At 43.3% G+C, this 24,254-nt stretch overlaps 1 protein-coding gene across 7 annotated transcripts in view; it reads left to right on the forward strand.

Moving 5' to 3' along the window:
- The window catches only part of SYNE2 (spectrin repeat containing nuclear envelope protein 2), a 654,322-nt gene that overhangs the window by 597,028 nt on the left and 33,040 nt on the right, over positions 1 to 24,254 (forward strand). For all 7 annotated transcript variants that reach the window (XM_033952730.1, XM_033952735.1, XM_033952736.1 and 4 more), the window contains 3 exons: positions 2,354 to 2,487; positions 7,585 to 7,708; positions 18,290 to 18,501. In XM_033952730.1, the coding sequence (XP_033808621.1) occupies positions 2,354 to 2,487; positions 7,585 to 7,708; positions 18,290 to 18,501 (470 nt within the window). The remainder of the gene's footprint in view (positions 1 to 2,353; positions 2,488 to 7,584; positions 7,709 to 18,289; positions 18,502 to 24,254) is intronic.

The following is a 24,254-nucleotide window of genomic DNA, read 5'->3' on the forward strand; positions in this document are numbered from 1 at the left end:
GAGTCGGCCCCCCCAACTCAAGTTTTGCTAACTTGTGATGGCTTCTTCAGGAAGGGTCGATTGATAAGCAGGTCCCAGTGCTGGCTTCTGCTCAGCTTTAAATGAGCATGTTTTTTGCCAGTGGTCTGAGCACTGCGCTGTCTAATAGATGAGAGATTTATCGTATTAAAGTATAATGAAGATTGAGATCTCAATACCCTGTGATATTGTGACGGTTATAATACTTTATGTTTGTTGCTACAATAGCCAGTCAAAACAAGAAAGAAGGATCAATCAGCAGCATGTGCAGCAGAGCCTGAACGTCACAGTTGACAGTGTGGTTTCTGCAGCAGATCTCCTGTTCTGTCATAGCCGCAAGGACGTATTTAGTCTTCTATCTTAGCTGTCTTCAACTGTAGCAGCATGGGTTCATAGACAACGGCGCGAAAGACAAAAGCGCGCGCCGACAATTGAGCGCAGCGCGCGCCACTCTAAATTACAGTTTTAGGGGCTCCGACGGGAGGTTTTGTTGGGGAACCCCCTCAGTTTACTTAATAGACATCGCGCCGGTGTTATGGGGGGTTTGGGGGGTTGTAACCCTCCACATTTTACTGTAAACTGAACTTTTTCCCTAAAAACAGGGAAAAAGTGAAGTTTTCAGTAAAATGTGGGGGGTTACAACCCCCCACAACGCCCCCACAACGCGGCGCGATGTCTATTAAGTAAAGTGGGGGGTTCCCCCCCCCCGTCGGAGCGCTAAAAACAGTAATTTAGAGCGGCGCGGCAACGCACGCTGCGCTCAATTGTCTGGGCGCGCCTTTGTCCCGGTGCGCTTTTGACCTGACACCGCAACATGACACTGAGTTCCATAGGCATCAGAACAGGGGGGGAGCCATGGCATCCCCAAAATTTTCTTTCATGTTCTTCCCTGTGAGGAGCTGATTTTCCTCCCCTCCCACAGCGTCTTTCTTTTTCCCATGTGAGGAGATGATTTCCTTACCTCCCTTCCTCGGGGTGGCGATACTACAGGTCTGCATAACTGCAGAAGCATTGCAGCCGGCAGGTGTGGGACCCTGCTGGCTTCAATCCCCCTTCAAAACGGGATGATCAGGGGAGGGGGGGATGAGAGCGGGCAGGCCTTGAACATCTGCAGATGCTCAAGGCCCCACACTAGTTGGACTTGATGCTTTTTTGTTATGTAGACTGTACTACTACTATTAATTATTTCTAGAATGCTGCCAGACAAACGTAGTGCTGTACAGAGTCATAGTTTCTCTGCTCTCAGGGAGGGAGGTAAGGAAACCATCACCTTGTGGGGGAGGGGGAGGAAGAAAATAGATGCTGGAGACAATGGGAAGGGAGGAAGAAGGGAAATATTGGAATCCTTGAGAGGAGAGAAGGAAGGAGAGAAATGCTGAACATTATAGGAGGGGTTGAGAGAGGGAAGGACACCAGTTGTGGGTTGGGTGGCTGAGAGGCAAGGAGAGAAATGTTGGACACCATGGGGGGAGGAGAGGGAAGGAAAAAAATGCTAGAAATCACAGGGGTAGAGGGAGTTGAGAGGTAGGGAAGGAGTTGAGAGGTGGGGAAGGAGAGAAATATGGAAACCACAGGAACAGAGGTTGGGCGGTAGAGATGCTGGAACCATGGACGGGAGTATGGGATGGTAGGTAAAGACCAGGGAGATGCTGGGGTTGGGGCAGAGCTTGTGCTCCCCCCAAACAAAAAGTTGTTCTGCTGCCCCTTGAAAAAGGAGAAAAGTCCTAGCATATTTAACCATTTTGAAAGGACAAATATGTTGTCGCAGCCTATAACTGCATGCTCTCACTCCATTACCTGATATGTCTGTGTCTTGTGAATGTGCATGCTCTACAAAGAAAAGCTCGTGGTTTCTTGCTGATACCAGAATCTGAACTTTAATATGCAAAAGAAAGTTGTATTTTCTGTATCATGTAAAATGTTTCTAAGCATTACATGACAAAGCAGTAATACTTGCCCTCTGTCTATGTCAAGTTTTACATGGCTTGTTGTTTTTTGTTTTAATTCTTCATGTAGCTGCATCACCAGGAAATTTCATTTCTGTTGTGTTCATGCAGTGTATCTGATATAACTTGTGCCATCATAAATGGCTAATATGAATCATTGATATCTAGGATTTATGAGTTAATTTGTGGCTCATTTGGTAACATGAGTGTCATAGAGGTTTGGGGAAACATGTCCAGGAGGCGCCTGAAGCATTTCAAGAACAATGACTTAATATCGATGCAGGGCGAATATTGCTGCTTGTGAAATATTGTACAGGCCGCCGTGTGTGCGCGCCTTTCTGTTGAGCATCAAAATCTACAAGAAGAAGCCAATATCTGTTCTGTTGCAGGAAAATCTGATTCAGAAGCTCATCTGTGGCGTTCCTCAGACACCCAAACACCCAGGAAGCATCAATACCAACAGACTGAAATGATTGGGAATGTTCTGGCTACAGAAACAGATCTGCCCTATAAAGCAGAATATGTAAGTTTCCTGTCTCTGCCACAAAAAACTTGTAAGCGAGGATGATAGTTACTCCATTGCGTGTGTCTTTTTCTTTATTTTTATTATTTTTGCAGTACAGGTAGTCGTTACAACTGTTCGACCTTAGGATGCAACTTCTGCTCTCCGAAGAAAGAAAACGTTGTTAACAGATTGCTTTAACATAAGAACATAAGAATAGCCTTACTGGGTCAGACCAGTGATTAAAATATTGCCCAGTCTAATATTCTTGCCTTAATTTAACATAGGCCGACTTACGTCCTGATCCACTTACGACCTAGTAGTCGGAACCATTTGCGGTCATAAGTCGACGACTACCTGTAAATTGAAGATGAGTAAGGAGTTAAAATATGCCCCTTATCTCACAAAGAAAGGAGCTGCTATTAAGTGGATAGATGGACTGCCTTGAAAAAAAGAAAAGAAAACTCTGGCGAGTTTTTTGCCTTATTAGCATATGAACAGAGTGTGTCAGACACTCAGAAAAAATACATCTTAGTAATGAGCCGATATGTCTTTTGTATTTGTTCACACATATTCAGGAGTTATTGTTTTGCAGGCATTTTATATATTCAAAGATTAATTATTCAAAAAGCTCTGATATGGTTGGCAGCTGTATAATTGTTTTTGTTTCATTCTCTGCGGTTATACAGGTAAACTGTTGGCTATTTTACTAAGGTTTAGTACCTATGGAGCACGTGACAGTACACACTAATGTCCATTCGCACACATTAAGCTTTAGTAAAAGGGGCCCCCTTTTATATTTAAATCTTTTTTTTTATTCACTTTTAGAAATATACAGAAATAGAAAAGGTAGATTCTCAATACAATCAAGATCCAAACCTCACTCTTCCCTTCCCTCCCAACCCTCCTGCCTCCCTCCTATTAGTCAACAGCACAGTGAATAGAGAAAAGTACCCTGGCTACTAAAACCATTCAATTCAAAATCCTACCATGAAGTGTAGGCATCAGGGTATTACAAAACAGTAGCCAACATTGGCAAGACAGAGTCCCTTTTTAGGAATCTAGGTTGGATATAGTTTGATGCTCAAGCACAGCTAATTGTATCATCAACCATCTCCCGGGAGAAAGTGGGGGTGCGTAGGTTGCAAGCCAGCATTGCAGTATATGTTTTCTGCCCATCACTATTGCTCTCCGAATGAAGGCCTTACATGCGGGAAGCATGTGCATAGTCAAAGTGAAAGCTAGGATGTAGCCCCCAGGAGCATAAGAACATAAGCAATGCCTCTGCTGGGTCAGACCTGAGGTCCATCATGCCCAGCAGTCCGCTCACGCGGCGGCCCAACAGGTCCCGGACCTGTGCAGAAATCCTCTATTTATACCCTTCTATCCTCTTTTCCAGCAGGAAACTGTCCAATCCTTTCTTAAATCCCAGTACCGTGCTCTGCCCTATTACATTCTCTGGAAGCGCATTCCAGGTGTCCACCACACGTTGGGTAAAAAAGAACTTCCTAGCATTTGTTCTGAATCTGTCCCCTTTCAACTTTTCCAGATGCCCTCTTGTTCTTTTATTTTTTGAAAGTTTGAAGAATCGGTCCCTCTCTACTCTCTCTATGCCTTTCATGATCTTATAAGTCTCTATCATATCCCCTCTAAGTCTCCTCTTCTCCAGGGAAAAGAGACCCAGTTTCTCCAATCTCTCAGCGTATGGAAGGTTTTCCACCCCTTTGTTATCAGACGTGTCGCTCTCCTCTGAACCCTCTCGAGTATCGCCATATCCTTCTTGAGGTACGGCGACCAATATTGGACGCAGTATTCCAGATGCGGGCGCACTATCGCCCGATACAATGGCAGGATAACTTCTTTCGTCCTGGTTGTGATACCCTTCTTGATTATACCTAGCATTCTATTTGCTTTCTTAGCGGCCACTGCACACTGTGCCATCAGCTTCATTGTCATGTCCACCATTACCCCTAAGTCCCTTTCCTGTGTACTCTCATTCAATAATATCCCTCCCATCGTATAGTTGTACCTCAGGTTTCTGCTTCCCACATGCAGTACTTTACATTTCTCAACGTTGAAATTCATCTGCCATCTCGCCGCCCATTCCCCTAGTTTGTTCAGGTCCCTTTGCAATTCTTCGCAGTCTTCTTTAGTCCGAGCTCCACTGAATAGTTTGGTGTCGTCTGCAAATTTTATTATCTCACAAGTCGTCCCTATTTCTAGATCATTTATGAATATATTAAATAGTAGTGGCCCAAGCACCGAGCCCTGCGGAACACCACTTGTGACCCTCTTCCAGTCCAAGTAGTGGCCCTTCACCCCTACCCTCTGTTTCCTACCCGCCAACCAGTTTCTGATCCATCTATGTACATCTCTGACCACCCCATGGTTCTTCAGTTTCCGGAGTAGATGCTCATGAGGCACCTTGTCAAAGACTTTTTGGAAATCTAGGTATACGATGTCTATGGGTCTCCTTTGTCCATCTGTTTGTTGATTCCTTCGAAGAAGTGCAATAAGCTAGTTAAGCATGATCTCCCCCTGCAGAAACCATGTTGGCTTGGTATGAGAAGTTCGTTTCTTTCCAAATGTTCATCGATGTTTTCTTTTATCAGTGCTTCCGCCATTTTCCCCGGAACCGAGTTTCCCGGGTCATGAGAGAAAAGTTGCATCCAGAATGTAGAAATTTGAGGACAGCTCAAAAAAATGTGGCCTAAAGTAGCATGTAAGGTTAAAGGGCCCCTTGTAAATTAGAATGGAATTAGAAGTCTTCTGGGTGTGGGGCTAAAAGTTATATGAAAAATGGAAAAATTCTGCCACTCTCCAGCTAATTTGTACATTCAAGTTTGAACACAGAACATAAGCAATGCCTCCACTGGGTCAGACCTGAGGTCCTTCGTGCCCTGCAGTCCGCTCACGCGGCGGCCCCAACAGGTCCAGGACCTGTGCAGTAGCCCTCTATCTATACCCCTCTATCCCTTTTTCCAGCAGGGAATTGTCCAATCCTTTCTTGAATTCCAGTACCATACTCTGTCCTATTACGCCCTCTGGAAGTGCATTCCAGGTGTCCACCACACGCTGGGTAAAGAAAAACTTCCTTGCATTCGTCAGGAATAACTATAAATGGATATCATCTGTTTAAAAGTTAGGTCAACATTTTCAGTAATCATACTGGAAAACATTACTTTGCTAAAAATCGGCATAACTTTGAATGGATTATTTGAGCTTCTTTAAAATATTCCATCTCTAGCTAAAAGAAAAAATTAGTCCTAAGGCAGATTACAATAAAATCATATAATGAAAACTGACATGAATACAAACCAAAGCAGCCTTTTTCCCCCAAAAGAGGGAAAAAAAGGTAAGTCATTTGGGTCATCGTGGTGAGCCATCTACAAAGACTAGAAGTCCTTGTAAGTTTTAACATTTATTAACTGCAGGGGGTGGGGGCGACAACGCACTGATTGTCAGGGGAGAGGGTAGAGCAGCGTGCCATTCATTGGGGGGACTTGAATATAAACTGAGCTCCCCATTTTGGGGCCATTTATTTGGCTCCAAAATCTCAGTTTATATTCAAGTATATATGGTAATATATATAAAATAAAAAGCACCACTCGGACCCATTCTCAAACAACCAAGCCTTTCCTAAGTTATGAAATTGCAAATAGTCTCTGCTAAGTATTAATGGCAACATATTCTATCATATTAGGCATAACACCAGAAAGCACTGCGCTTTGTCACTGTCAGCCTAACCTGAGGAAAATCAAAGAACCACAACAACAACAAAAAAAGCACTTTGGGAAGAGCATAACGCCCGATTAGGTACATTAAGCAACTCGGCCCATCCGCTAAAAAACATTTAAACACCAAGGAGGTACAGGTTCTATAACTGTGCACCCAGAAAGTGCACCGATAGGAGCCTTGGCCCAGATTCTCTATGGGGTGCCAATATCATAGGCCACCTAAAAAATGGCCGCCAATTGTGTGTCAGTCACGCAACGACACCCTAAAGAAAATTGCACCTCCACAAAAGATAGACAGCAGAAATGTAAGCCTGTAAGATACGGGAACAAAAACATCCCAAACACAAACCAAAATAAAGCTCAAAGCCAAGGAATCTCTTAAGAATTATTTTTTAATCTTTGATCTCCCAACTAGAAACTCAAAATAAATAAATTGGAGCCCTTAAGACTTTGAAAGACATTCGTCAAGCTAGACTCCCTCTTGAGAGTCTGTACCTGGAAGATATCCAGTTCGCTTTGTACAAGGTTAAACAGAGACATTATGAATATTCTGGAAGGACTACTACTACTACTTATTTCTATAGCGTTGCTAGACATACGCAGCACTGTACATTAAAACAATCAAGAGACAGTCCCTGCTCAGTAGAGCTTACAATCTGATCAAACAGGACAAGTAGAGTGTTAGGGATTTTCTCAGTCATAGGTGCTTTACAAGCGAGTGGAGGTTAGGAATTAAAAGCAACCTCAAAAAAGTGGGGTCTTAGCTTGGATTTGAATATTGCCTGGGACGGAGCTTGATGTACTGGCTCAGGCAGTCTGTTCCAGGCATTTAATGCAGCAAGAGAGAAGGAATGTAGTCTTGAGTTGGCAGTAGAGGAGAAGGGTTAGGATTCTAGTTGCCCGGGCTGGCTGAAGTCCATGCCTGACACCCCCCCCCCCCCAAGCCAGTTCCCTCTTCCTTCCTCTAACGCAGGGGTGTGCAACTCCAGTCCATTCCCCCAATGAATATGCTTTGAAGGCAGTGCATGCAAATAGATCTCATGAATATTCATTGGGGGAATCCTGAAAACCTGATTGGATTCCGGCCCTCGAGGACTGGAGTTGCCCACCCCTGCTCTAACCCCACTGCTTAATCTCAGCATGACGCGGCTTTATAGGCATAACACCCATCCTCTTCAAATAATGCAGTGCTTTCCATATCCCGTCAATCAACACATGACATCTTTGCTTTACCCCTCCCTGATATAAGAAATACAGCGGTGAGTGTGGCTTCACCAGCCTGAGCGCCAGCAGTTGAGTTTAATATAATATTTTTCCCTTCTCCATAAACATTTCAAATCAAGCTCTCATGCAAGTAACAAAAATATTTGCTTTACCATAGGCTACCAAAAAGTCATCATCCTCTGATGATTCGAACGATGCTCAGCATTTCTCCTGTATATTACATGATGAAGCTGAGAATGACGAAGGACTTTTGGGGATTGCGGCAGCAGAAAAGCAGTCAGGTAATGTACCAGGGCAACTCAAGCCAGATAAGCTAATTTGTAAAATAACCCATGGACGAAATGCTAACTGGCTCTGGAAATGCATTGAGTCTGAAATAATTATGGAATCAAAAGAAAAGAAATGTTCTTTGTAGTTTTTTCTGTTCAATTACTTTAGTCTGACTGCCAGCCAATGAAATCTTGAATTGTAAATGGTTAACAGCAATTTTAAATGATTTTGGTAAACTCTGTAGTGCCATCATTCCTAAAGCATGCAGAAAACCACCTGCAGTGTGAGTGGTACAATTCATCACCGTTCCCATCCCCGCGGATAACCGCGGGAAACCATCTTCATGTCATTCTTTAAGGAAAGAGGGAAGAATCAGAGTATGAATGGCCACAACCATTGACCCGCAAGCTTTGCTTTGAAGAATGCTGGTGTAGAAGGATTGAGGTTGAGATAGACACTACAGAATGGTATCCAGAGCAGATATTGTGATGTCATAATGCCTCATTCCACCAGTGCCTGAGAAACAATCACATCAGTGATGTCACAATGGCTTCATTATCCTTGGCTCACATAAGAATCAGAGTATGAATGGGCTCAGTCACTGACCCGCAAGCTTTGCTTTGAATAATGCTGGTGTAGAAGGACAGAGGATGAAATAGACACTAGAAAATGACATGGGTTTATTTCCCGCGGTTATCCGTGGGGACGGGAACAGTGATGAATTTTGTCACCGTGTCATTCTCTAGTACGATTCTCAACATTGGTGTCATTCAAGGTATACAACACTTCAGGTCCCCAATAGCAACCAAAATTTCAAATCCGGGAAGTGTTTTGCTGGCACCAGTACCCCTATGGCCATCTGGGCAGGCCATATCAGTCAGATAGGAAACATAAGTCTTCAGTGCTGCTCCTGTCGCCATCTCTGATCTTAAGCTTATGAGTAGAAGTGGACATCATCAGTAGGTCAAAGATGGTGACAGCATTGCGGTGACGGGACTAAATCGTGCAAGACAACGGTGCGCCGACAACTGAGCGCAGACAACTGAGCGCAAGGTTGACGGCGCGCCGAAGAAAAGTACTATTTTAAAAGGCTCCGACGGGGGGTGTGGGGGGTAACCCCCCCACTTTACTTAACAGACATTGCGCTGGCATTGTGGGGGGTTTGGGGGGGTTGTAATCCCCCACATTATACTTAAAACTGAACTTTTTCCCTAAAAAACAGGCAAAAAGTTCGGTTTCAAGTATAATGAGGGGGGTTACAACCCCCAAAACCCCCCACAACGCCAGCGTGATGTCTGTTAAGTCAAATAGGGGGGTTCCCCACCAACACCCCCCGTCAGAATCCTTTAAAATAGTGCTTTTCTTCGGCGCGCCATCAACCTTGCGCTCAGTTGTCTGCGCTCAGTTGTCAACGCGCCGTTGTCTCGCGCGATTTTGTCTATGAACCCAGCATTGCCGCTCAAGGGAAATGTATCCTGCCTCTTTGTGGTCCACATGTGATGTATATATATCATCAGAGAGGGTAAGGGAGAAAAAGGGTGCAAATGAGGGAGAGGAAGAGAACAAGGGCGAAAAAGCAATGAGGAGAGAGTAGAAGGGATGGAAAGCAAGAAGCCAACGAAAGATGCAAAAGAGTAAGGAAGGAAGTTATCAACGGGTATATTACATTACATAGTATGACACTTGTATCCCACACATGCCTGTCAAGTTCATTGCGGCTCTCAATTTAAGAAGTCTGGGCATCCCTTGGAATAAAATACAAATACAATACATTCCCAAGAAATAAAATCTATCTTGGAATTTCGAAAACAAGAGGGGGAGAGTGTTACAATTAATACAAAATGCCGTTAGGAATGGGAGTCGACAGGGTGGCACATATCACGCCAATTCTGAAGCAATTACACTGGTTACCAGTTGTATTTCGGGTGCAACATAAAGTTGTTTCTGTGGTCCATCAGACTATTTACCATCAAATGCCATGATATTTTCGACGAGCCGTGGCCCTCTATAAGCCGAATAGAGATTTACGATCCGAAAATCAAAAGCTATTAAATCCAATAGCGTGGGGAAACTATGCAGACACTAGAGGGATGACTTTCTGTATTGCTGGTGTTAACATGTAGAATGCTCTGTGTGTACAGTAAACCGGTTTCAGTTTAAGAAACCGTTAAAAACTCAGTTAGAAACATAGAAGATGACGGCAGAAAAGGGCCACAGCCCATCAAGTCTGCCCACTCTAACGACCCCACCCCCTTGAATTTACCCCCCTAGAGATACCACATGTGTATCCCATTTCCATTTTTACCCCCTAGAGATCCCACATGTGTATCCCATTTCTTTTTAAAATCTGGCACGCTGCTGGCCTGAATCACCTGAAGTGGAAGTTCATTCCATCGATCGACCACCCTTTTGGTGAAGAAGAACTTCCTGGTGTCGCCATGAAATTTCCCACCTCTGATTTTCAGCGGATGCCCTCTTGTGGCCGAGGGACCCTTAAGAAAGAAGATATCTTCCTCCACCTCAATACAGCCCGTGATATATTTAAACGTCTCTATCATGTCTCCTCTCTCTCTACGTTCCTCGAGTGAGTATAGCTGCCACTTATTCAGCCTTTCCTCATTTGGGAGGTCTTTGAGTCCCGAGACCATCCTGGTAAGCCATTCGTTTAACCGACTCAACTCTCGGCACATCTTTTTGGTAATGTGGCCTCCAGAATTGTACACAATACTCCAGATGAGGCCTCACCGTGGATCTGTACAACGGCATTATAAATTCGGGCTTCCGGCTGATAAAACTTCTACGGATACAACCTATCATTTGTCTTGCCTTTGATGAAGCCTTCTCCACTTAATTAGCAGTCTTCATGTCCTCGCTAATGATTACCCCCAAATCACATTCCGCCTTGGTCCTAACTAAGGTCTCACCATTAAGTGTGTAAGTTTTGCATGGATTCCTGCTGCCATGGTGTTTGTTAATGCATTTTTGTGGTTTATTAGCTGGCATTTGAAGAACAGAAACTGTTTAAACATGTTTGCTATTGTATTCCTGCACTTCATTAGTTGACAGTTGAAGAGAACAAATTGTTAATTATGTAGATTCTATGATCTAGCTTGTCTTTTATTTTATGTATGTTTTTATTGATGTAAACCATTTAGTTTTTTGTAAATGGTATATAAAGGTTTAAATAAAAATAAATAATCAATAATCGATACAATAAACTACAAAAGACAGAGCTACTATATACAATATATTATACAAAATAAAATTCCCCAAAGGAAAACAGATGTAAGATTATAGTTGGCTAGTCGAATATTTCTTAAATAAAAAGGTATTCAATAATTTTTGATAATTTTATTACAGGTCATATTATTTTAGCACAGGATCTCAATTTATATAATTACACCCTGTCTTAATGGTAACCCATGTTGATAAACCTCCCCTCCCCCCCCTCCCCCCAAGAGAACTAAAATAGACCCAAAATAATAGAAAACAGGGTTAAAGAGGACAAGAGATAGACCACAAGGGAAAGGGGAGTGAAAAATCATAGAAACTGCATCATTGTGGGAGGGGAAAACTGCTTTGTTGAGGAGGAAGTGGTGCAGAAGCAGACTTGAGGTAGGAAAAGGAGACTGCAGAGGAGAGAAAGAAAAGACGAGAACAGAGGAGGTAAAATGTGGCAGAGACAGAATGCAGGACACTATAATTCGCATAGGTTGAGGCAGAAAAGGAACATCCAAGTCTAGAGGTCCACAGTTTGTAGCCTTTTGTAAAATACCTGTAAGCATGTAGATGGTGGCACGCACAGCGGGAACAGCCATGTTATAAAGAAACAGGTTTAAAAAAGAGCAGCATCACTCAGAGCTAAGAACATATAAGTAGCAGCACTTACATAACCATACCATACCAGATTGATACTTGTGTCCCGCAATTATCAGCTAGGAATCATTGCGGCTTACAGAATATTAGAAACTAGTCTTTAAGCCCGTTACATTAACAGGTGCTGGAATATATGTGTGTCTGTCTTTCTTTCTTTCTCCTTGGCCATTGTCTGTCTGTCTTTCTTTCTGTCTCTCTCTTTCCTCGGCTGTCCACCACCACCCCTTGCCTGCTCCCCCTGTCCAGCAGTAGCCCTTCTCCCTTCATTTTACCTCCCCCCTGTCCACCAGTAGCCCTTCTTCCTTCCTTTTACCTCCCTCCTGTCCAGCAGTAGCCCTTCTCCCTTCCTATTACCTCCCCCTATCCAGCAGCACCTCTTCCCTGCTCCCCCTACCCAGCATCAGCCCTTCTCCCTTCCTTTTACCTGCCCTCCTATTCAGCAGCACCTCTTCCCTCCTCCCCCTGTCTAACAGCAGCCCTTCTCCCTTCCTTTTACCTGTCCAGCAGCACCCCTTCCCTGCTCCCCCTGTCCAACAGTAGCCCTTCTCCCTTCATTTTACCTTTGACCCGATTTTCGTGGTGATCTGCAGTAGTTTCGGTGTCGCAGCGTCGTGGAAGAAAGGCAATATTTAAACCGCCGCAGGCTCCTACTGATGGGGAAACTGCTGCACGCTCTACTGCGCATACGGAAACCGCCAACCGAAACAGTCGCACTCTCCTTCTGCTCCACGCGCCTCAAATCGAATTTGGCACGGAAGCAGAAATCACAATGGCAGGGATCACGCCGTTTCAACAGCACATGTGCGGGTAAGGGTTTTATTATAGAGGATGATACAGGGACGTAGATGTCTTACAAATGCATGGTAGGAAATAGGAAGTTGATCTTGCATCTTAGGTATTAAGGAAGCCATTTGCGCAACCGACCTCCAAAACTCTGATATTTGCCTTTCTGAGGTGGTCTTAAATGCCAGAGAGGTAAGCAAATTGCCACCTCAATCACTCCTCAAAAGCCTGATCCCTTGATGTTTCGGTGCTGGTTAAATGACTTTGAACATTAACCAGCTATATCATTTGATAACCAGCAATTTCAGCACTGACCAGCTAAGTTTAGTGGGCAAGCTATATCGCTGGGGTGAATCTCTTCATACAAAATTGGGCCGCATAAACAGCAGTTCCTGTTATTAACTTAAACGGCCAGTGCTGAGAACCTGAGGAACTGGGTTCGATTCCCACTACAGTTCTTTGCGACCCTGGGCAAGTCAATTAACCCTCCACTGCCTCAGGTACAGAATTTAGATTGTGAGCCCCCTAGTGACAAAAAACAGTACCTGCATATAGTATATACAGTAGACCCCAGCGGTTCACAAATTGTGGACTCAGTAATTCGCGGTATTTTACGACTGCCACTTCCTTATACAGTGGTACCTCGGTTTACGAGTGTACTGGTTTGTGAGTGTTTTGCAAGACGAGCAAAACACTCAGCAAACTTTTGTCTCGTAAACCGAGCACTGCCCCGATAAACGAGCACTCAGCAATGGTGGCCCAGGGGTAAGAACTTGCCTGCGGGTGCTGCACAGCAATTCCAAGTGTTGCCTTCCTTCCTCGGGTCCCCATGCGGCTTCCTTCCTGCTTCTGCGATGCCTCTGCCGTCTGTCAGCGCTCTCCCGGCTCCCATCTAAACTGGCCATCCTGAATGAGCATGCGCGCGACTTCTCTCTTCTCTCCTAAGGCAGCCGCTCACCACGTACAAGCACGCAGGACGTCCTTGTACGTGGTGAGCGTGTTGTCGGGGGAGCGGCTGCCTTAGAAGAGGAGAGAGAATTCGCGCGCATGCTCATTCAGGATGTCCAGTTTAGATGGGAGCCGGGAGAGTGCTGACGGACGGCAGAGGCATCGCAGAAGCAGGAGGGCAGTCGCATGGGGACCCTGAGGAAAGAAGGCAACACTTTGGAATCGCTGTGCAGCACCTGCAGGCAAGTTCTCACCGCTGGGCCACCATTGCAAACTTCGGTTGTGGAGTTTGCATTAAAGCCTATGGGGAACTTTGCTTTGAAAAACGAGCATGATCCTGGAACGGATTATGCTCGTAAACCAAGGTACCACTGTACTAAAGTCATGGTTACACCAATCAGGAGCTGCTTTGACACACTATCTGGCGTGTCAAAGCAGCTCCTGATTGGTGTAGCCTGTCTTTAGTAACAGGAAGAGGCAGTTGGAGCATACCACGAGTGATTTTCTGCACCCGCAGGTGCCCCAGCTGCCCTCTCTTGCTTTTTGACAGGAGAAAAACTGCATTTGCGGTTTTTTGAAATTCACAAGGGTTCCTGGAACGGAACCCTCGTGAATTTCAGGGGAGTACTTTATAACAGGAATGATTAAAACCATGAGTATGGAACAGGAGAATAAGGGGTTAAGATTTTAGGGTTTGGGCATGAAATTGAATAAGGCCAGAGATGGTGCCTGATGTATTGGCTCAGGAAGACTGTTCAAGGCATACGGTGAAGCAAAGTGGAAGTGACTGAGTATAGAATTGGTAGTGGAAGAGGGAGACACAGGTAAGTGATTTTCCTGATGAGCAGGAGTCCTAAGAGGGGGAATGAGGAGAGAGAAGTTGATGAAGCCGTCCACGCAGTGTGCGGCAGCAGCGAAAAGGGCAAACAGAATGCTAGAAATGATAAAGAAGGGGATCACAAACAGATCGGAGAAGGTTATTATGCCGCTGTACCGGGCCATGATGCGCTTTCACCCGGAGTATTGCATCCAGCACTGGTCACCGTACATGAAGAAGGGCACGGTACTACTCGAAAGGATCCAGAGAAGAGCGACTAAGATGGTTAAGGGGTTGGAGGAGCTGCCGTACAGCGAAAGATGAGAGAAACTGGGCCTCTTCTCCCTCGAACAGAGGAGATTGAGAAGGAGACATGATCGAAACATTCAAGGTACTGAAGGGAATAGACTTAGTAGATAAAGACAGGTTTTTCACCCTCTTCAAGGTAGAGAGAACGAGAGGGCACTCTAAAGTTAAAAGAGGATCGATTCCGTACGAACATAAGGAAGTTCTTCTTCACCCAGAGAGTGGTAGAAAACTGGAACGCTCTTCCGGAGTCTTGTCATAAGGGAAAACACCCTCCAGGGATTCAAGACAAAGTTGGACAAATTCCTGCTAAACCAGAGCATACGCAGAAAGGGCTAGTCTCAGGACGCTGGTCTTTGACCAGAGGGCCGCCGCATGAGCAGACTGCTGGGCACGATGGACCACAGGTTTGACCCAGCAGCGGCAGTTCTTATGCAGAATGAAAGCACTTGTAGGTCAGTAAGAGACTGGGTCAGGATGGACCTGGAAGTTACCCTAGAGCAGTGGTCTCGAACTCAAACCCTTTGCAGGGCCACATTTTGGATTTGTAGGTACTTGGAGGGCCGCGCAAAGAATAGTTAATTTCTTCTTATTAAAGAAATGACAATTTTGCATGAGGTAAAACTCATTATAGTTTATAAATCTTTCCTTTTGGCTAAGTCTTAATAATAATATTGCAATTTATAGGTAAAGAGACGTATGATCAAAACGGTTTTATTTTACTTTTGTGATTATGATAAATATACCGAGGGCCTCAAAATAGGACCTGGCGGGCCGCATGTGGCCCCCGAGCCGCAAGTTTGAGACCACTGGCCTAGAGCAGTGGTTCCCAACCCTGTCCTGGAGAACCACCAGGCCAGTCGGGTTTTCAGGCTAGCCCTAATGAATATGCATGAGAGAGATTTGCATATAATGGAAGTGACAGGCATGCAAATCTGCTCCATGAATATTCATTAGAGCTAGCCTGAAAACCCGACTGGCCTGGTGGTCCTCCAGGACAGGGTTGGGAACCACTGGCCTAGAGGATGCTGGGAGGGACTATACAGATGGGCAGCACACTCAGTTTTATTCTCCATTCCTTTCCTATACATCTGCACGTGGCTACCACTGAACACTGAGCCAGTTATTTCAATGTATTGTCCATGATAGTGCGTTCCTAGCACAGCTTAAAATGGCATACTGCAGGACGTGCTCAGGGGTCCTGCGATAGCTGCCAAATGCTCATGTGCCCCCTTCGCACTGAGAATGGGCATTCCTGCGCTAAACAGTGCATGATAACGGATTAGTGCAGGAATACTGTGTGAGCCCTTACCGCCTACAATATCTGTAGCAGTAAGTGCTCACATAACAATTTTATTCTATATGGCCAGCTTAATAAAAGGCCCCGTAGTTTGTACCTGAGGCAGTGGATGGTTAAATGACAGGCCCAAGATTACAAGAAGCATCAGTATTCTTCCATAACAAGAACATAAGAATAGCCATACTGGGTCAGACTAATGGTCCATCTAACCCAGCGTCCTGTTTCCAATAGTGGCCAATCCCAGGCCATGTGTACCTGGCAGAAACCCAAATAGTTGCAACATTCCGGAATTGCAAAGAGTATCAAGATTCCATGCAGAATCTCAAAGGCTAGTAAGATTCTGGAATCCCAAATGTAGCAACATTCCATGCTACCAATCCCAGGGCAAGCAGTAGCTTCCCCCACGTCTGTCTCAAGAGCAAACTATGGACTTTTCCTCCAGGAACTTCTCCAAACCTTTTTTTTAAACCCAGCTGTTAACCACATCCTCTGGTAACGAGTTCCAGAGCTAAACTATTCAATAAGTGAGAAAATGTTCCCTCCTCATTTGTTTAAAGCAGTGGTTCCCAAACCTGTCCTGGAGGACCCCCAGGCCAGTCGGGTTTTCAAGATAGCCCTAATGAATATGCATGACAGAGATTTGCATATAATGGAGATGCCAGGAATGCAGATCTGCTCCATGCATATTCATTAGGGCTATCTTGAAAACCCGACTGGCCTGGGGGTCCTCCAGGACAGGTTTGGGAACCACTGGTTTAAAGGCACAGTATTTCCATGTAACTTTATTGAGTGGCCCTTAGTCAAAGGCAGTAAAAGCTAGTTGTTTATCAACTGTCTTTTTTGTGATTCGGAAACTGCTTCTGAGGCTTTCTCTATAGTCTATTTGTCAGCACATTGAGCACAGTAAAAATAAATGAGAAACCCTCTATGAATATTAGGTTTGGGGGAAGAGGAGAAAGGGAAAACTAGGATTGGTAAAAGAAACATAGAAAACCTGATGGCAGATAAAAGCCAAATGACCCAACCAGTTTGCCCATCCGCAACATCTCCTCCTCTCCCTAAGAAATCCTTCGTGCCTATCCCATGCTTTCTTGAATTCAGAAACAGTCTCTGTCTCCACCACCTCTTCCAGGAGACTCTTCCACACATCTACCACCCTTTCTGTAAAAAAGTATTTCCTTAGATTACTCCGGAGCCTATCATATTTTAACTTCATCCTATGCCCTCTCATTCCAGAGCTTCCTTTTAAATGAAAGAGACTCGCCTCATGCGCATTTATGCCACGTAGAAATTTAAATCTCTCTATCATATCTCCTCTCTCCTGCTTTCTAAAGTACAAGCAGTCTCCGGGTTAAGAATGAATTCCGTTTATAAAACCGTTCTTAAGTTAAATTTGGATGTAACTCAGATCATGTGAGAATCTGTGTGTATTTATGATCTCCTGTACTGTACACAGTCTATAAAAACATTAAAGAACATTAAACATTAAAGAAACAGTCCTCAAAATAAAGTACTGTAGTGTAAAATAGAAAGAAAAGATAGAGACAGCTGAGGGGAGATATGATAGAGGTCTATAAAATACAAAGTAGAGCAGAATGGTTAGATGTGAACCGCTTGTTGACTGTTTCTAAAATTTCAAGGACTTGAGGACATGCAATGAAGCTACATTTAAAACAAATCAGAGAAAATATTCATGCAACGTATAATTAGACTCTGGAATTCATTGCCAGATAATGCAGTAAAGGCAGTTAGCTTTGCAGGGTTTAAAAAAGAACATAAGGTTCAGATAATTTCCTAAAAGTAAAGTCCATAAACCATTATTAAGATAGACTTGGGAAAATCTACTGCCTATTTCTAGGTTAAGCAGCATAAAATCTGTTTCGTTCTTTTTGGATCTTGCTAGATACTTGGACCTGGATTGGCCACTGTTGGAAACAGGATACTGGGCTTGATGGATCTTTGGTCTGTCCCAGTATAGCAATGCTTATGTTCTCATTGTGTTATCTCCAGATAGTCAAGTCCAGTGCCTGGACTTGGCCCAACATCGATCCCCTGTTTTGGGGCATTGTTTTATGGATTTGTTATGTATCAATATATGAATCGATGCAATGTTTGGCTGTTGCTCATCTGTATTATTTTCTGTTCTTTTGTAAAACCTTAATAAAAACTTATTGAACTTAAAAAAAAAAAGAAAAACTGGGGCTAATTTTGCCAGCAGCAATCAACTTAAAAAAAAAAAATGCTAACCACTATGGGCAAATATCAAGGGAGTGTTTCTATTCTGAGTATGCTTTTCTTATATGATCAAACCCTGTGGAGGTTAATTTTATAACAAGGTGCCATAGGTAAACATCTATATGCCTTTATAAAATACTAGTGTATATGGCAAAAAATACGCCTTGAATGTAGATGCAATTATTTACACCTGCTTGAAAGCTTGTGTAAACGAAGGCCTGCACTTTACACACACAGAGAATGACTTTATAAAACTTGTACCCTTAAAATCTACTTTTAAAATACACAAAATAAGGCCCAAATCTATTCCTTTGTTTATGATCATAGGAGTTATTGAACGATGGGAGATCATTCAGGCTCAGCAATTAAGCCATAAACTTCGAGTGAAACAGAATCTACAACAGTGGCAGCAGCTGAATTCAGACCTCAGTAATATCACCTCCTGGCTAGAAAGAATGGAGATCGAGCTGGATGATCTACAGAAACTTGAGCCAGCAACCAGTTTGCAAGCAACGGAGCACAAAGTCAAAAAGCTTAAAGTAAGTGTATGCATGCTGACGGCATTGCACCTGCTTTTGAATATTTGAACACAGAAGGCAGTTCTTGAAAGGTTGGGGGGAGGGGCTCATTTAAGCATCTAGAGGGCATCTACTTTCTTTTCTAGAAAATTAGTATAACCAGGTATATGCATGTGTACATGTGTGTGTGGTGCAGTGGTTAAAGCTACAGCCTCAGCACCCTGAGGTTGTGGGTTCAATCCCACGCTGCTCCTTGTGACCCTGGGCAAGTCACTTAATCCCCCCAATTACCCCAGGTACATTAGATAGATTGTGAGCCCTCTGGGACAGACAGAGAAAAATGCTTGAGATGGGATGTATCAATAGAAGCTTCGTCAGCCGTAAACCTGAAGTCATAATGCCACTCTATAGAACCATGGTGAGACCCCATCTGGAATACTGTGTGCAATTCTGGAGGCCACATTACCGGAAAGATGTGCTTCGAGCTGAGTCGGTCCAGAGGATGGCCACTAGGATGGTTTTGGGGCTCAAGGGTCTCTCATACGAAGAAAGACTGGGCAAACTGCAGCTCTATACCCTAGAGGAGCGCAGGGAAAGGGGTGACATGATTGAGACATTTAAGTACGTCATGGGTCGTGTCGAGGTGGAAAACGATATATTCTTTCCCAAAGGACCCTCGGTCACAAGGGGGCACCCGCTCAAACTCAGAGGAGGGAAATTTAGTGGTGACACCAGGAAGTATTTCTTCACAGAAAGGGTGGTAGATCACTGGAACAGACTTCCGGAGCAGGTGATCAAGGCCACCAGCGTGCTCGACTTTAAGAATAAATGGGACATCCACGTGGGATCCCTACGAGGGTCGAGTTAAGGAACCAGGTCATTAGCATTCAGACTTAATGGGGTGGGTCAATAGAGTGGGCAGACTTGATGGGCTATGGCCCTTTTCTGCCGTCATCTTTCTATGTTTCTATGTTTCTACCTGAATCAATTCATGTAAACCGTTCTGAGCTCCCCTGGGACAACGGTATAGAAAAGTGAATAAATAAACTTATGCTGATTCTAAAGCTCGTGTAAATGTTCATACCTAGATTGGGGAGATAAGCACACAGCTTATAGTATTCTACAAGTGATGTATGCGTGGCTAGGTTATTGTTTACATGTACATGCAAATGTCTAGTTATACAAATTGAATACCAGCTTCTTCAATAAATACTTGCAATAAATTTAAATTATTAGATTACTTTTAAGGCTTAAAATGTATGTATATAAATAAGTATTAAATTATATGAAAAGTGCTCAGTGTCTTATCTCTTGCATGCGAGCCACAATGAGATCATTGAGGGACCATCATCACACTTTTAGGTCCCTTGTTATGCCTTATTTCTGATCTAATAATAAAAGACCATCCCAAAGGTGCTAATGTAATCTCTTATACGTTGTTGAATAAATAGATGGAATAATGCACTTATCTTATAAGACGGTCAGCTTCTGTGGCTCTGCAGGCTTACTATTCCAATAACAATTGGTGAATAGAAGTATCCAATTTGTGCAAACTATGCAATTGTGGTTGTGCAAAATACGGGGTTTTTCTCAACTCCCCATGTTGGATTTTGTCAGCTCCTCAACTCAGTCCTGAGTTTCGCCGTAATGGCTTCTTCAGGAGGAGTATTTACTAAAATAAATATATAAAAGTGTATAAGTGAATACTTTACTTAAACAATTAAACTCTAAAACTTCTAGTCAAACATTGCTCATTAATACACACCCCATTCACTTACCCCCCAATCAAAGAAGTAAAACGGAAAAAACTATACAACGGACTACTGGCCACTCAGGCAGCGAAGATAGACAACCAAGTCTCCAACCTATTGACAACAACCCCAGACTACAAGATGTTCAGAAAGGGAATAAAAACTATACTCTTCAAGAAATCCCTTAATAAAGCTTAATACCATGATAAAGCTTAACCCCCCTCTTACCATCCCCTCCCTAACCCCAGATCCTACTTTTCCCTCTCTGATCTAACGTTGTAACCCTTCTTCCATAACTCTTTTTGTAATCTGCTTTGAACCGAAAGGTAATAGCGGAATAGAAATCTGTAATGTAATGTAATACACCTAAGTCTCTTATTATGTTTTGACTTTTATACATTTCAATATTGTCTTTATGTTATTATGAATCCATTCGGTATGTTCAGCATGTATTTTTGTGGCGTCAACTTGGATTTAAACTGGGAAAGCCTGAAAGAGTTAGAGAAAGTGCATATCTTATCTACTAATCCCGAAGGTGCCATAAAACCCCGTCGTATAATTCGCGGGTTGAAATCGTTAATAATATTATCGTCTACTGAACTAATCCTGAAGGGTATAGAAAAAGTAGACAGGGACAGATTTTTCAGATTATGGGGAACCACAAGTACAAGGGGGCACTCGGAAAAATTAAAAGGAGACAGGTTTAAAACAAATGCCAGAAAGTTCTTTTTCACCCAGAGAGTGGTGGACACATGGAACGCGCTTCCGGAGGCTGTGATAGGCCGGAGCACGTTACAAGGCTTCAAAGAAGGTTTGGATAGGTTCCTAGAGGATAAAGGAATTGAGGGGTACAGATAAGAGTAGCGGTAGGTTATAGGGATAGTCTGGGACCATTGCTCAGGCAATGGGCCTGATGGGCCGCCGCGGGAGCGGACCGCTGGGCGAGATGGACCTCTGGTCTGCCTCAGCGGAGGCAACTTCTTATGTTCTTATGTTAGACAATGAGATCCCTAGTACAACGTATAAGAGATTACATTAGCACCTATGGGATGGTCTTTTATTATTAGATCAGAAATAAGGCATAACAAGGGACCTAAAAGTGTGATGATGGTCCCTCAATGATCTCATTGTGGCTCGCATGCAAGAGATAAGACACTGAGCACTTTTCATATAATTTAATATTTATTTATATACATACATTTTAAGCATTAAAAGTAATCTAAAAATTTAAATTTATTGCAAGTATTTATTGAAGAAGCTGGTATTCAATTTGTATAAATTGTAAAGTACTACTGGCATTTTAGAAATCTGGGTCCCCAAAGTCCCTCCTTGAGGGCCGAATTCAGGATTTCCCCAATGACTATGCATGAAACCTATGTGCATGCACTGCTTTCAATGCATATTCATTGGGGAAATCCTGAAAACCCAACTGGATTCGGCCCTCAAGGAGGGACTTTGGGGACCCCTGGTCTAGACTACTGGCATTTATTTATTTTAAAAATTTCTTCCCCTCCTATCTACTAAGCGGGTTACAGTAGAAAACATACATATTCAAAACATACTCAAACATAGGGCTCTTTTTACTAAGCCGCGCTAGTGTTTGTAGCACGCGCAGAATTTTAGCGGCTAGAACTAATGCCAGCTCAATGCTGGCATTAGCGTCTAGTGTACGCATGCTAAGTGCGCGCTAAAACCGCTAGCACAGCTTAGTAAAAGGAGCCCGTAGTAAACAGACACATCGTATCCAGTCCTTCCAAACATAATCAATAAAAATCGCAGAACACTAATAAAATGTTCGCCCCATATGAACTGTAAAATGCTTTAAAAAACAGATAAGTTTCCAGCTGTTTCTTAAATGAGAAATTCTCTCTACCTAATCTTAAAAACCCTGGCACTGTATTCCACAAATGTGGACCTACAACAGAGATAGATGTTGCTGGAGTATTTTTATAACGTGTTTCACCTAATACAACAACCTCATCGCGATCTCAAATTCCTAGAAGCAAGATATATTGTTTCAGAAGCTGTTTTAGGTACAAAGGCATCTTCCCATAGATCACCTGATGGACAATTGTCACCTGCATCATATACAACGCTTATAGAATTGTCTCCATAGTGTGCTGAAATCTTTGAGGCAGTCACTGTTTATGATCTGAGCATGATGCAACAGTTTCTCATCCACTTCTAGGCTGCTTCCACTCTTAAGGCACTTACGCAGCCAAATTTTGTTTGCATCGCACCAAGTTTTTGCCCTTACCTAGCTATGTAAGAATTATTACATGAAATGATAAGAAAAAATTGGCTGAGAGGAAACATTTTTTCAAAGAAAGCAAATATGTTTTGGGATAATATGAATATCGATGCATCTACCCCAAAATGCCTTTAGTGAAATGTTTCCCAAACCTGCATGGAGACCCTACAGCCACTTGAGTTCTCAGGATAACCGATAATGAATATTCATGAGATAAATGTATATACATTGAGCTTCAAGTGTATCCAGATTTATCTCGTGCATATTCATTATGGATATCCTGAAAACTTTCACTGCTAGAAGTGAGGCTTTCTGAGATGTACTGTGCCATTTTAATTATATTCAGTGCAAGCCATTGTCCAGTTCAAAAATGTGCACAGTAGGGAACAATGAATCCTAACCTTACTGTGGAGAAGCCTTGCTAGAAAAGACACATACTTTGGATTCTGCAATTTAGGGCATGGCTCAAAAAGAAATTAGAAGATTACAAATAATACAAAACACTGCAATAAAAATAATTACAAAAAAAAGGAAATTTGATCACGGCATGCCATTATTGAAGAATGCACACTGGCTCCCCCATTAATCATAGAATTACATATAAACTGTCGTTAATCACGTTTAAGGTCCAATTATTCAAAGCCCAACTATTCTTACAGTCCATTTTGAATCCTACGATCAGAGGATAAGAACCTTCTCACTATTCCATTCTTGAGAACAATAAACACCAGGCGTAACACACTTTTATAATAATAATAATCTTTATTCTTGTATACCACCCAACCATAAGTTCCAGGCGGTTTACAACAATCAGTGAAACATACATATAAAAAGAGATACAACAATAATTAAGTTACAAACGCGTTGCTAGAGGATGTGGCAACAGCGGATAGTGTAGCTGGTTTTAAGAAAGGTTTGGACTAGTTCCTGGAGGAAAAGTCCATAGTCTGTTATTGAGAAAGACATGGGGGAAACCACTTCTTGCCCTGGATCGGTAGCATGGAATATTGCTACTCCTTGGATTTTGGCCAGGTACTAGTGACCTGGCTTGGCCACCGTGAGAACGGGCTACTGGACTTGAGGGACCATTGGTCTGACCCAGTAAGGCTATTCTTATGTTCTTATAAACTTATCAAACAGATAGATTTTTAATAATTTTCTAAAAGCATAATATGATTGTGCTTCTGGAATCAAAATACTTAACCAGGAATTCATAAGAACATAAGAATTGCCGTTGCTAGTGGACCAGTGGTCCATCATGCCCAACAGTCCGCTCACGTGGCAGCCCTCTGGTCAAAGATCAGTGCCCTAACTGAGATTAGCCCTACCAGTGCACGTTCTTGTTCAGCAGGAACTTGTCTAACTTTGTCTTGAATCCCTGGAGGGTGTTTTCCCCTATGACAGACTCCGGAAGAGCGTTCCAGTTTTCTACCATTCTCTGGGTGAAGAAGAACTTCCTTACATTCGTACGGAATCTATCCCCTTTCAATTTTAGAGAGTGCCCTCTCGTTCTCCCTACCTTGGAGAGGATGAACAACCTGTCCTTATCTACTAAGTCTATTCCCTTCAGTACCTTGAATGTTTCAATCATGTCCCCTTCTCAATCTCCTCTGTTCGAGGGAGAAGAGGCCCAGTTTCTCTCATCTTTCGCTGTACGGCAGCTCCTCCAACCCCTTAACCATCTTAGTCGTTCTTCTCTGGACCCTTTCGAGTAGTACCGTGTCCTCCTTCATGTACGGCAATCAATGCTGTACGCAGTACTCCAGGTGAGG

The sequence above is a fragment of the Geotrypetes seraphini genome, chromosome 7 (genome assembly GCF_902459505.1).
Source record: "Geotrypetes seraphini chromosome 7, aGeoSer1.1, whole genome shotgun sequence".
In the NCBI taxonomy this organism is placed as follows: Eukaryota; Metazoa; Chordata; class Amphibia; order Gymnophiona; family Dermophiidae; genus Geotrypetes; species Geotrypetes seraphini.